General features: G+C 36.8%; 1 protein-coding gene across 1 annotated transcript in view; it reads right to left on the minus strand.

Moving 5' to 3' along the window:
* Positions 1-388: 388 nt before the first annotated feature.
* LOC149568390 (endo-1,3;1,4-beta-D-glucanase-like) overlaps positions 389-15,211 on the minus strand; it is a 105,466-nt gene continuing 90,643 nt past the window's right edge. The window contains exons 3-7 of the mRNA XM_089817554.1: positions 10,827-10,947; positions 10,556-10,646; positions 10,244-10,333; positions 9,938-10,038; positions 389-628 (exon numbers count right to left, since the gene is read on the minus strand). Coding sequence (XP_089673680.1) covers positions 488-628; positions 9,938-10,038; positions 10,244-10,333; positions 10,556-10,646; positions 10,827-10,947 — 544 coding nt within the window. The 3' untranslated portion in view covers positions 389-487. The remainder of the gene's footprint in view (positions 629-9,937; positions 10,039-10,243; positions 10,334-10,555; positions 10,647-10,826; positions 10,948-15,211) is intronic.

Here is a 15,211-nt window from a genome sequence, read left to right on the forward strand (position 1 = left end):
AATAATTTATATATTGTCTCTAATCTGAAACTAAATGTAGCTTTAATGTAATGTATTAAAATTTAAAAATATATATAATGAATGTCATTGATTTTATCATATAAATATTTTTAATTTCCTATATTTTTACTGTCAACTCTTATAAGCCTCCAAAAAATATCTGTCCCGACATCCCCTTTTGTCCTTGTGCCAAAAAGTTGGTGCATCATAAAGTTACAAATCATATATTATAAATTAACAAACAACTATGCCAGAACTAACATAGAAAGCACTATATGGAAAGCTGTAGTGTCTTAGACAGAAACAGTACACGTCATAGCTGCAGCGAAATTGAGCATAGATGTATCCTCAATGAAGAGTGGTCTCACATCGGAATGTACGAAGAAAATGAGTCCTCAATATTAAATATTTGTATTGATTATCAATGCATTAGTTTCTAAGAAAATGAATTCTCAATATTTGGATTGATTATCAATGCATTAGTTTCTCAATTCACATATTTCTTAAACCATTCCAACATCTTTTTATGTGCCAATTCAGCATTTGTTACAGCAGTTGCATCATTCTCATCGTATCTTACAGTCCAGCCATGAGCAACTCCAGGATAGATATGCACAAAACTGTCTACCTGCAATGGAAAAAGGATGCAAAGAGTCAACTACATACCTCATCTGATAACAACTAAACAATTTGCTCATTAGAAATCAGTCAAAACATTTCACGGGATATAAAAATTCTCCCCTTTAAAGGGATGAGATTGAATTACAGGGGATCAGGTGGCTGGTCCTAACTTTGGAAACAAACTGGGGCATTATATGCTGTGATCAATTTTTAATCATGCGAACCACTTCATTCATAAAATTTCATTCACGAACTCTCAGCATGTTTAAATTTTCATGTTACTAAAGAATCATGCGCAATTGTATTTTACAATGCAGCCCGAATGCCATCCCTAAAACCCCCATTTGAAGTCATAAAATATCATTTTTTTATGGAGGGTTCAGACCTGCGAGGCAGCTCAGCCCAGCAGAGGCTCGAAGCCTGCAAGCTACCAACCAAGGACTGAGGGGTATCCACACCTCCAAAATTGCCCGGGCACAATCCTGACCTCATCCTTTATGATGTCAGAGTCTTGCACTCAGCAAGACTTGATCCCTAGTGGGATCATTGATAACCTTTCAACTTCACCAGTAGACCAAAGGCCCATTAACTAAAAAAATCATATTTTTTTGACAGGATACAGTTTATTATTATTGTCATTAACTATGAGCACATACAGCTTATGTAAGATTAACATTCCCATTATGCATCTACAACTTTTAAGAGATCCACAAAGGCCACGCAGGTTATTCCCAATTACATTCATGACAAAGGAACAAGCTTGCAATGGCCCTCCAATCATCATCGACAGTTTCATCATCATACTACAATTTGCACACTTGAAGTCCAAGGAACCATCTGATTTATTAGCTTTTCTTTCATTTGTAGAAAAGCATGTCACATTACATATAACTAAAAACAAATACATTATTCTGACAATATTATAGGAAAAGTCTCTCCGTAGATTGACTCCCCCACCCCCAAATAAAAATATTTAACACTAGAACCCTAGAAGCATTGACTCAATGCCCTTCCAAATACACTTGCTTTTACTATTAAGAAGCTAAGCCAACTACTATGTGAAGAATATCAAATTCCCTACACTGAGATTGAATCGTCCACATAAGAAGCATCCTTGCACAGAAATCAAATTGTAATTAACCAAATTGTGTGGCAACTTTCCCCAATTGTCCAACTATATCCAAGAAAAGTGTCTCACCAAAAAAGAAGAGATTCAATAAAATAGTTAATTCGTCTTGAAGCCAAGACCAAAAGGTTTTGGCAGGAAAACATCTCCAAGCACAAGAAATGTGATCAACAATTTCCTCTGCACCACAGAACCTGTACTAATAACATGTATCACCAGTATTATGAAACCTTGATGGAGCAATGATCATCTCAAAACAGTTTTTCTTTCAGGAAGGTTAATTTCTAAATAATCTAGTTCCCCCATCTCTTGCTTAATTCTGGAGCAAGTTCAAAGTGCATCTCACGAAATCATAGAGATTGTGCACTGCAAAGTTGTTGAAGGTCTTTCTATTAATCTATAGACTATATACAATCTATCCAATAGCAACTTGACAGTCAGAGCTGCATTTGAAAAAGAAAGTTTTCATGGACTATTCTATGAAGTTCTTGGTGAACAGATTTATTGATCCCATATACGGAGTTTGGTTTAAACATGGAATATTTTTCATTTCCTATAAACCTTGAAATAGGCCATTGAGAAATGAGCTACTTCACTCACATGTAGATTTAGTCTGAAAATATGCTGCTAGAGAGAATACAGTACATGACAGCAGATATGTAAGCAAAAATAACAGTATATAAAACATGGACTAAAACCAAATTATATAGTTTTCTTCACAACTTGCTTTATAACTGCTACAAGTCCACAATTCTGGTCATGAAAACCAGCAGGGAATGACCCCTCTTGCAGCTGCCACTTCCAATACAGTATCCATGTAAGATGTAGAGTATGGGTTTTTCTTTGTAACTACCTCAAGACTTGATCCAACTAAAACTCTGCATACTCTCAATTTATACATGTTTTTATTTGGTGCAATAACTAGTGATATCCACTGTTGCTCAGACATTGCAGCCACCAAATGGAATGGCAAGCTGGATCAATACCAATGCCGCACATAGAGCAGAACAATGGGAAGTCCTGCAAGTAATGTGACGCACAACTTGGGATGATCTCTACAATTAATAGGTCAGCTCCTTGTTAGATTTTCAACGAACTCTCACTTTTCACTTAAAGGAGAAAAAGGAAAGAGGGGACATGGAAACAAAACCATAACCTAGAGGGGCATTGTGGCAAGACAAGGAGAATTCCCATGGCATGGGGTTATAACACAAGATCTAATAATCCACTGGAGCAAGGCAACACATTTGCAGGAATCAGCGGTAAGACCGGAAGCATGTGCAGTCATTAGCATGCACAACGTCAGGAACTGCTGACAAGACATTGACAGGTCCAATACACATAAATCAAGGGTACCTGACTGCAAATGGAAATAAAGAAAGGAGAAGAATTCCCATCACAGCAATTGAACACAGAAAACCACAATATCTCAGTCACCAAAGTGAACAAACATAACTACTGAACAAAATGTGAGGGAAAGTTTATATATTTGTATTAGCTATTAGAGGTTACAATAAGATGGACACAATATACTCTCAAGCTCAAGCTTGCAAAATGTTATGGTTTCCCCCAATAATTTCCTCTAGTCCTTCTTTCTATTCATAAGAGCTCAGCACATCAGCATTCTTCAAGGATGCATCCCTGGTGGTTTTATGCAGCAAGAAGCATGTTGTGAGGTTGGCTTCCTATTGCTCAAATTTATGTGGTAGCCTCTTGTTGCCTGTTTGGCATGAGCATATGGTTATGTGCTCTCACTAGTCCACATCATTGGTTGGTGGCAACAATTGTTTCCATTTGTCCTTGGGCTAATTACCTAATCATTGAGGGAGGTCACATACACTTTTCTACATTCCTTGCAACCATTGAACTTTGTGGTTGGGTGGTTCGTGTTGGTGGTAGTTTTGGACGTGTCTATGCCCACATAGTGCCATAGGTCCATTTGGGTGGCATGGCAATCTTTGTGGTGAGACAAGGTAGTTGATGATATATATGTTTGCAAGCTCCACTGGGGTCATTGATCTCTGTTCAATGAAGAAGCCAAAGGGAAAACTCAATTGTAGAGCATTGTAAATGTCTACTTACCATCCAATCAACAATCAACAATATTTGGAAAGTCCTTTTCTAGCTCAATGGTATTGCAAAAGGAAATCAGGAATTTAGATGCCTCCCATGAGTAGTGAGCATCATTTATTCATATTGGTGATATGATTTTCTGAGGATGTCCATGGCTTTGAGTGCAGGTTTGGGTGCCAAATCAGATTTGAAAGTCAAACTTCTTACCGACGCATTTAAAGCTCAACAGCTCTTTTGCAAGCTTTTATGAACTTATCTGGTTTGTACATGAAATTGGAAGGAATGATTTCCTTGATTTTTCTACAAAATCGGATCCCATATGGTTCTTGTGCTTGTACAGAAGAATAAAATCTAAAGATCCATCCTTTGTTGGTGGATATTTTGATAGGCAAGAGAGACTGTTCCTACGATTTATTAGGAAATGTCATGAAATAATCTAGAGTGTTGGCATGTGTACTACTCATATAACACAATCTTTTGTTTGCAGGTTTTTTTGCAGGTCACAAGTTTGGTTGGAGTGCTCATTTCTGCCACTCTTTCTATTGTTTCTCTTTTCTAGCAAATAAATGTAATGCAGTGCTTCTTTCAATTTTCAAGATAGTGGCATGTCGGAACATGCTTAGAAGGATATCAATGTTTTCCAAATTTAAAGGACAATGGGGCAATGGTGAGGGATGACTATATATAATATGTATTTATAACTTAAATTTGTAGAAATACTTTTCAAGAAATGCATGGTATCAAATATAAGTTACATACCTTGGGGACACGTCCCCGGCAAAAATCCTTGGGTTTCCAAGACAGGGACGTCCTCGGGATGGGGGGATGGGTATGAGACGTCCCCCACTGCCCCAAACAACCTTGAAAACCAAGTGATGTTTCCGGTACACAGGGAATCCCAGGAAAAAATAGGGGGACGGCTAGTATGTAAAGGGGACGCCCAGGCGTCCCCCAACCATACCGGGGATGGCTGATCGTCCCCTATTTGTTTCATGCATAAAAATAAAAAAGTCAACAAAAATATAAAAATAATGCCTCCTATTTGGTCGCCCAAGTGGGCCCCATCCCTCCAAATGCCCTAAAAGGTTAAAAGAGACCACATTTTGATTGTTTTGTCATTTACTTGGTTTTGCTAGTGAAGTTGGAGTGTGTTACAGCTGGCTGGGGTTTTCATTTTGTAAAAAGAGGTAATTTTTTTTGCTTCCAAGAGCTTGAGCAAGGGTTTGAGCTTCTATTTTGTGCACTAAGTATGAAACTCTTTATGCTTCCATTTTCCATTTTTTAAATAGATTCGCAGCTTGAAAAGTTCGATTTTTTTAAAAGTTTTTTTCTTTGTTTCAGCTCATATTTCCATTGCATAACTAAATCTCAAAACAAAGCACAATGAGCAGCAGTGAGAGTACTAGTAGTAGTGGTGATGAGGAAGAAAATTTGGTTGGGGGTGATGTTGCTAGTAGTGGGACTAGGAAAAGAGTTGATGCTAAATCTAATTTGTTTAAATGCCCTTCCACTATCATGAAGGATTTTGCAAAGGGTTCTTTCAATAGGTAGAAACCTCTTTTTCAATATGTCACACCTAGGCCAAACGATAAAAAAAATTCAGGAGGGACTAGGGTGTGGGATTGCCACGTTTGTCTTAATGATTTTAGGGGCAGCTATACAAGGGTGAAGTAACACTTTTTAGTTGTTGCATGCCATAGAGTCGAAGCTTGTCCTAACTTGACTAATGAACAAAGATTAGAATGTCAAAGATTGCACTTAGAGGCTCAAATGGAGGGGCAAAATTTGACAGTGGCATCACCATCTATTATGTCAATCATCTAGGCATGTCATCCGCCATTGGTACTAGTGGCAGCCCTATTGAGTCTAGAGGGAAGAGAAAGATGAGTAGTGGTGAGAAGGGCTCAGTGGAAAGTATGTTTAATGCACAGGCAAAGGAAACGTGTGAGGCATCCATTGGTAGATTCTTTGTTGCTAGTGGCATTCCATATCATGCAGCCTGTTCCACTTATTTTAAACAAATGGTGAAAAAGATATTGAATATGAATCCCTCATTTGTATCCCCTGGTGAGCATAAGCTACGAACCACCATCCTAGATGAAGAGTACTCAAGGGTTGCTTTGTTGTTTGAGGATATAAAACACACTTGGGTTAGGACGGGCTGCTCTATTGTGATGGATGGGTGGACCGATGTTAGACATCAACAACTCATCAATATCATTGTCACATCCTTTGTTGGCTCTTATTTTTTGAAAGCCATAGATTGCTCAAGAAAGAAGAAGGATGCAGAATTCTAGTTCACCATATTGAGAGATGTCATACAAGAGGTTGGGTCGTCTAGTGTAGTACAGGTTAACACAAATTTTGCACCTGTGTGCAAATTAGGTGGTTTGATGATAGAGTGTGCTTATGGGCACATCTTTTGGACCCCTTGTGTTCATGCCTTGAATAATGCATTGAAGGACATAAGAAAGATTGAATGGGTGAAACAAGCGGTGTTAGAAGCTAGAGAAGTGCAAATGTTTATATGCAGCCACCACACTTCACTTGCTCAATTCAGGTCATTCTCTAAGGAGTTCCTCAAGCCAGTCAAGACAAGGTATGTCAATTTTAATTATAGTTTGCTTTAAGTTTATTTTATTTATAATTGTTACAAACTTATATGTGATGTTTTTAATCATTAATTTTTAACTTTATTTTAATTTATAATTGTCTCTATCGGTATTGCACATATTTCATTTTGATGGAGAGGATGATTGAGGTGTATGAGGCCCTTCAATTAAGGGCGGTGAATCCAAAGTGGGGACGATGGTCCAATTCTAAGTCCTCTAAAGGAAAAGTGGTAAAGCAAAGGATCCTTGATGAGAGCTAGTGGTCCATAATGAGGTCAATTGCTGATTTTTAAATTTAACATTAGTCTTTTGCTTGCTGATTTTTCATACTAACAGTCTTAAAAAATTTAAAATTCTAATTCTGATTTTTATTTTTGTTTGCATCTTGCAAATATATTTGCTCTGTCATAGCACCCATTGCAGGTGTCATTAGATATGCTAATACTGACGCTCCTAGTTTGGGAGAGATATATGAGACTATTGACAACATGTTGGAGAAGATGAAGAGAATTGTTGCAGCAAAGGATCCTATATTGGGGTTTTATGAGGAGCATATAGGGCCTATTGTGACATGGAGGTGGAGCATGATGAATACCCTGCTTCATATGGCAACATTTGCTCTAAATTCCAAATGGTATGCACAATTGGGTGGAAGAGGCCTCCCATGTGATGATCCTGAGGTATTGGATGACTTCACAAGAGCTAATGATAAGATGTATTCAGCTCAAGAGGCCTCTACTCTTTGTGCACAATTCCTTTACTTCACCAACCTTCGTGGCCCAAACTTGGGTAAGCCACAAGCAAAATTGGATAGAGTGGTTTTGGCATAGAGAAATCCTATTCAATGGTGGACTTGGCATGGGAGAGATGCACCTGAGTTAAAAAAGCTTGCCTCTTGCCTCCTTGCACAAGTTGCTAGTTCCTCGGTAGCAGAGAGGAATTGGTCCACATATTCATTTATCCACTTCATCAAGAGGAACAAACTTAGCCTCTAAAAGAGAAGAGAAGCTAGCGACAATGCATCATTGTCATGTCCCCTCTTTTACCTCAATCTAGCAGAGACATGTGAGTCAACTTATTATGGGGTCTTGTAGGCTAACAAGGTTGGATAGAGACCCAGTATGGTTATTCAGTGTTGGGGACTTGATCTTCTGGTAGTTATTGATCAATTAGGAGACGTTCCTTGTTTTTAGGAGGCAATTCCTACTTTTTAGGAGGTATGATCTTGCCTAGGGTTGGGTCTCCATGGGATTACTCTTTAAGTTCAGTTTCAAAGGGATAGAGCTTGTTTACTAAATTTTAGGAGCATCCCTAGATTTTAGGGATGAAACTACCAGTGGATCCTTGATTTCTAACTTCAGTCACAGATAGGTGACAGGATGATTTTATGGTTTGTGATATCAGTTGGGCATTTTGTGGCTATTTGGGTTATATTTTTAGTATTTCCTAAGTTAGTGTTTAATAATTAAATAAGGCTAAGTTGTTAGCCATTTTGGAGTAATAAGGGGTTTTTGGCCTCATCTGGATGTGCATCCTATGGTGTGATAGCTCATTGGAAAGGTCTTGAAATTCTCTAAATCTTTTTCTTTGGTCTCAAGGTAATTCAATGAACAGATTTATGTCTATGAGGAAAAAGGTCATTTTCTAGTAACATGACCACTTTAAAATAAGAAATTATAACACTTTCACTACCCACCGCCACTTGGAGACACTTAGGGTTCAATTTGCAATTGAGAGGGGTTATAAGGAGATAGAAGCTTCATTCTAAGATCATCTTTTGCATATTTGACAACTTGTTTATAAATTTGCTTTGAATGGGTGATTTTTAGTCTGGGACGCAAACCCCAGGTTAGTGATTGACTAGGACGTAGCCTTCAGCAATCTTTGGCACCGAATCTCTTAGGCATTGTGCGTGGTGATTAAGGACAGAGGCATCAATTCTCATTGGGGTTTCAGCGTGGCATATCATATTTCCAGTTGGGACATGGTTTATTGCAGCCTGTGGGACGCCATTTGCAGCAGATACACCACATGGTGTATAGAGTATTGCTTGTATTCACTTCCAAATGTATGTTGGATTCAAGAACAATCTTCACCTTCCAGTTTGACATCAAATTTGTATGTGAGCTTTGGGAAATGCATTGGATTTGTTGCTTGGCTCTATAATTCAAACAAATCTGCCTGGTACGGTTTGCAATAATTCTGATTTTTTACTGAATACTTATTTATTTCAGTGTCGTTTCATGGTTGTTGTTCCTTATTCCTTTCTATGTTATAAAACCATCAAAAACAAACAAACCTTTCTGCACTTCTTTTTTCTAGTTCTGCAACAAAACATAAATAAATAAGAAAACAGATTTTAAAATATAAAATTACAGCAAATCAGCAAAAGAGATCCATCAAGGATCTTTCAATCATGCTCTTTGACTTGCGGATTGGCAAAATCCAGAGTATATGCAGACACCAGCTTTGCAGTGGGATGTTGAGCCCGAGGATGTGGCCCAAATAGATAAGGATGACACAACACCAGGATTGGTCGGGGTTCCATTGGATGGGACTACGCTTCCTGTGGAGGATGATAGTGAGGACTCCTCTGATTTTGATGTCATGGCGGCACAAGCAGAATAGGAGCAGTAGTCTGCTTCATTTTTCTATGTTTTGATTTCTTAATTCTATGTTGAACTTGAACATGATGATGATACATTGATACTTTATGGAAGCCTCTAGCCTTTAAGCATATTTAGATTTACAGTTTAACTTTTTTATAATATTGTTCACTACTAAAATTATATTTAAATATTTTTGTTCACATAATGTTATGCATATTGACAATTGAGTACTGAACTCGGTTATTATTTCCTAGATGGCACTCAAATGTTGTATGTTAAGGTTCTATAATGTTTAAATGATATGATTTGTGCTTAGGTTCATATGAATAACATGTATATTTGCAAATTTCCCTGTATATATATATATATAACGGTCCCTGATCCCTCGTCCCCAAAATCGCAAAAAAAAAATTCCTGTCCCAGAAACCCGTTTCGGAAACTCAGGGGAACATAGAATATAGGGAACACATTACTAGCTCCCTTAATATATAAATCAAAATTATAGTTCAATATACATCACAGGTCAAAAAAATGAGTTCAATACATATAAACTTGGTACATTGTAGTAAATTTTTAAATGAAAACAACATTTTCCAAATGGTTGACCCATCTATATAAACCCAACTCACTCCAATCAACCAAGCATCATTAGGCAGCAAGCATACTAATATCATGAAATGAGTGCAGCCACCCAAACTCTCCCAGGTGGCAGAGGAGAATAACTGAATTTTATGTAGAGGATCTCCCATAATTGGTTGAACTGAAGTGTGCAAGTGCTCAAAATCAAACTACTCATAATTATTTTATACAATCAGCATTATTAGAAAGAGGAAACTCCACATATAGTTTTGACTGGTTCATGATGCACTTTAAAAGAAAGAAATGGAAAATTGTACCTCTGATTTTTCAGCTAAAATAACTTCAAATTGCTTTACAAGTTCAGGTGGTGAAGTTCTGTCAATTTCAGCTCCCAATATTGCCAATGGGACTTTAACCGCTGGTGCAAACAAGAAAACACTTGTTAAATATCCATCACCTGAAGTTAATAATAGAAAGTAATTGCAATTGTAAATAATGCTAAATTTTAAAGTTAGAGAAACACTCAAAACGACCATAAAATAAACTACCATATAGCAGAACCCAAAAAAAAAATTGTTACAGCTGACATTCAAGAAACTTACAAACAAACTTTATATTCTCACCCTTAATATCATCAACAGTAACACGCGATGGATGCAATAATACTCCTGCTTTTAAATCCTCCCCTTTTGCAAGCTCCACTACCACCTTGGCTGTAATAACAAATGCAGTAAAAGATTGAGATTTTCAAAGATAACTATGCTCAAGCCAAATCTGCAACTTTTTTAATGCACTAAATTGCTTATTGCATTTAAAATTCCACTTCAGATTTCAACAAGATAAAATACACCCTGAAAATGGCATGGTCGGAGTTTGAAAATTAGTCAAGCTTTGCAGGGTATCATCAGAAGGGGAAAAAATAAACTATTTCTCACCTCCCCAGCAAAAGCCAGCTGCTCCAGTACTAGTTATGCCCCTGCTCTTCAAAACCTCGATAATTTTTAGAGAGTCCTCAAATCCTTTTTCCTAAGGCAGTGTATACAATACTAATCAGCATCATCTTCCAATAGTTTGACATTGACAAAAAAAGCAGTGATAGTATTATATACTAACCCACTTGACAGTTCAACTTTAAACAATGCCAACATGTTACAAATAATAAAATCTGATATTGCATATAAACAAACGTCCATTACGAAGCATTACCGGTGCATGATTCTTGAGCCAATCCTGAATGTTACTCTGGTTTGGAACATATGGGTCCCCATTGAAGTAGTCAGGAACAACCACTAAGTATCCAGCTTCTGCTACTTTATCAGCAAGCTTCCTGTAGCCATGTTCAAATAATGTTTAGAAATTAGAATGTTTCATGTAGTCAAATGTCTTAATCTTATTCCAGTTGAGTCGTTATAAAACTTCACAAACTAGTCTTGCCTATATATATATAATTTTCACTACAATATTCACTTCTTTCGGATATGAACAGACCACCAAGAACTATATGGTAATATGCTAGTTTATTGTACTAAGGTTCCATACAGAAATTACAAGTTCTGCATGAACCTTGGAATATTTTGTAGATATGATGAAAGGTACTCCCCTTACTGACCCAAACATACACAACACAATAGCGAAATAAATGGAAAATTGAAAGGCCCAAACAATTGAAAGAATAGAAACACTTATTTTCTATATCTTCAATGAAATGACATTACAATATTCGAAAAAATAACATGCTACAGCCATATGGACATTTTCATTACAATAATCTACAAGATAGAGCCTCAAACTACCCTTTTGGAACCGAACCCAAAACCCACCTTCACCCTTGTATATGTAGCACTAATAACCGCCTTAAAATATTTTACAAAGTTGAAAATTCCCGTCTTGGCGATCAGCGCCTCAATTCCCCACCTAAGTGATTTTTCTCTCTTCCCTTTTTGTATGAAGACTTGACTCTTGATGGCACAACTTTTGGAAGCCAAAACTTTTAAATCATGTACCTGAATTTCTGTTATAAACACTCTGTGGAAACCTTTCAAACTGCTCTACAATTAGGACTGTGTAAAACAATCTTAGAAAAGTTCTGACCCCTTCAGAAGCCTTTATGGCCTTCAAAGTTGAGTTCAAAGTTTTTGTACCGCCCCGACAAAACTAGAAAATTCAATAATGTCAAAACCTGTAATGTCCCCCATTTCATTAGCATCAGTGTTTGAGGGATTAGCTTATTATTGTGTCCCTCATAGGCTAATTATTGTGGTTAGAGGGTTTTCTGAGGCAAAAGCTAGGTTAATGAAGGTTCTTGTTTTCTCTAGAATTTTGTATGTCCCTGTTTGGCCTTCATTTGGCTCATAGTGGACTTTGTTTGGGCTCATTTTTATATACTTACTATTTATAGTAGGTCTAAGGTTGATAGAGATGGGCCCTTTCTATATTTCGTAAGGTATTCATACAAACAGAGGATGACTCCCTAGTTCAAACGTTTCATCAAAATAATCAGTATTTTATGAGATAAGAATATTCTAATGGCTTTAAATGATGTTTATTTATTGAAGTTATATTATAAAGTTATAATTTGACTTTATAATAAGTGGGGGTCAATTAATACTTGTTGATTTAAAATGTGCTTTATTAATGATATATTTGTTGAACAAGTCAAATAAATAAGATGGGGGTAATCAGTTAATTCCCACACACTTAATAAATTTTTCATTTATTGGTTAATACTTAATAAACAACAACCATCACTTAAGATCTGTCGATTATAGCACAATAATTTACCAATGTAAAAATAAGCACGAACGCATAGAAACACCAACATAAACAACACTATGATTTTAAGCTCAAAAGTATGTGATTTTGCGAAGAAACTACCCCTGCAAATACGCTCAAAAGTTGGTGATTTTGCGAAGAAACTAAATCACATGGCCAAAAGGGTATCTAAAAGTTAGATACCCCTGCAAATACGCTCAAAAGTATGTGATTTTGTGATTTAAGCTCTTTGAATCAAATAAAGTAGTAAGCTCGCACTACCACCACATACAGCTTGCATATAAGCAACAAGGCTGTATGAATCGAATAAACAATCTCGAATTCATGGACTTGCATACATCCCTCTTGAAATGATCTTCTATGTATGCTAGATGCACGTCACAAATCTATCGGCTAAAAGGGATTTGAGATAGGACACACCACCTCGAGCAATGTAATGATCCTCGAGCATACCAATGCAACACAATGATCACTAGTACCAATGGTTATGATTGTACATGCTAAGAGAAGTTGTTAGGCCCAACATTAAACATATGCATCACAAAGGATTGGTCAAAAAATACAATCCACCAGAACAATGCAAACATCATCAAGGCAAAAAATGAAAAAACAATTAATACTTAGTCAACTTGTTAGTGAACAGATTGTCTTTTCCAATCAAACAATAATTTACTCTATACCCCGGGAATGGAAAATCCAAAAATATTCACAACAGCTGGGAAAACTTCATATTATTTGCTTTCCCTCTGCATTTATAGGTACAGCTCCCTTTTGTAAAATTTATCAATGGACTCAAAGGATTTAACAATAATGAAATGCACACTTTTTACCAGAAAGTGTATAAGGAACTCTCACATACTCTTGGGTACTGAGTTAAATATCCACATGCTTGTTTACAAAAATGACATGAAAAGCCCAAAGTCTCTTCATTAACAATGATCTAATGGAAAACTAAATACCATTATAGTTCAAAGTAATCATACAAGAAAATAAATGAACATAAATTGCGGAGAAACAGCGACAGATATCACATACACCAAATTATCAACATTCTAAAAAAACAAAAATGATTGTACTGCTTCTAACACCCAATTTTAAAGCACGGTCAAAAATGATATATATATGTATATGTATATATATATACACTCAAAACTTTTTCCAACCCATAGTCTTTCAAAGAGTGCTTATATATATATGTGTGTGCGTGTGTGTGTGTGTACTGTCTGTCTATGCTATATCAATTCAAAAAAGACTAACTTTATCAAAGTATATTTCAACTTTCAAATTCTAACCCCTAACTAGTTAAATGCTACAGCATTTATAGTTTTTTACATATCGGAAAAGGCCTCCATTAAAGCCTAGCCTTTCGGCTAAAATAGTTACAATCGATAAAGACAATTTCAAAAGAAACAAACGGAAAGTAACAGATCAAACTAGCTTCATCGCCGGTTCTCTCCTCCTCACCTGCGGTTTGCTTCACCAACTTCTAGCTCCTGAAGGTACTTGTGAATTCTTGTATCACATGAGAGTATGGGCTCTTTAAACTCAACAACTTGGATCTGCAAGCATCCTTTTGCCATTTGAGTTGTTTAATCTTTAGACTTTGCCATAGCATGAGGTTCCTGTTCAAATACAGCATGGATTCAATGTTTGCTAGCGTAGTGAAATCACTAGCAGCGGGTATGTCATTGTTCTTGATCTTCATTATTGCATCATCAAAGCTTTTTGTCAATGCCTCGGAATTCATATTGCCATCTTCGAATTGTGGAATTCCTGTAGGATTTACCACATTCATATCTTTTAAAAGCTCTTTGTGCATCCCGGCAATTTCATTTTCAATTGATTGCATTTCTTTGATGGCTTCTCTATAGATTGATTCTTTCCAACCCATGTTACTTTTCAGGACAAATAGCATACAGGAATCCACGGTTTTCATTGGATTTTCACCCAAAAATTTTAGTACTCCATATTTTTCGAGTTCACTAATCTGAAATACGATGGCCTGACATCAATTTCGATTGGCCTCCCATCTTGGTGTAAGAGTTTGAATCTCACCTAATAGTGTTTCTCCCTCAGCACACATAGTAGTGAAATCTAGAATAAATTTGTTGCCCTCTTTAATTATAGAGGTTATCCAATCCTACATCACATCCAAGAGTAGCTTTTCTTTCTGAATTTGTTTAACTAATTGCTAGCTGTGTGTGGAATTAGGAACAAAGGACTCTAGGGTCTGAATCACTGGAAGAGCACCGAGGTTCATCAATGAATCTATGTAGGCAGCCATGGTCACTACCAGTGCCTTGAGTTCCTTCTTTTCTTTATTGTCCTTTTCTGACTGGGTTAGCATGTGATCTACAGAGAACTTGAAAAAGTGGTTACTTATATCCCTATTAATGGTTCCTAATTCCACACAAATAACCTTAAAGCCTTCGGTATCAATCTCCCTAGATTCAATCTTTTGTTTATATGTGCCTACTTCTGTTGTTATCTTCCCAATCACTGGATCTTTGATCAAATGAGCATCACTTTTTAACTTTGGAGCCACGAGCCGCATATTTCGTGACAATGTCTTTTACTGGTGTAGACACAAGTTGCAGGTTCCTTTTCTTGCTGACTAAATGGGATAGCCAGGTTGGAATAATGGGATTAGTGGAGATTCCTTTGGCTTCTCTGGTAGGAGTCATGAACTAGGGCTGGTTTGTCCTGGGGGATTCAATTAACTGCACATTGCCATCAGGATTATCTGAAAAACTAAGTCCATCGCTTAGATCCTGTCCTTGAGCTAGCACCTTTTCCTTCTGAATTTCTTGTTGCATGAG

Source organism: Cupressus sempervirens, chromosome 3 (assembly GCF_028749045.1).
Source record: "Cupressus sempervirens isolate cs-2001-9-10 chromosome 3, ASM2874904v1, whole genome shotgun sequence".
In the NCBI taxonomy this organism is placed as follows: Eukaryota; Viridiplantae; Streptophyta; class Pinopsida; order Cupressales; family Cupressaceae; genus Cupressus; species Cupressus sempervirens.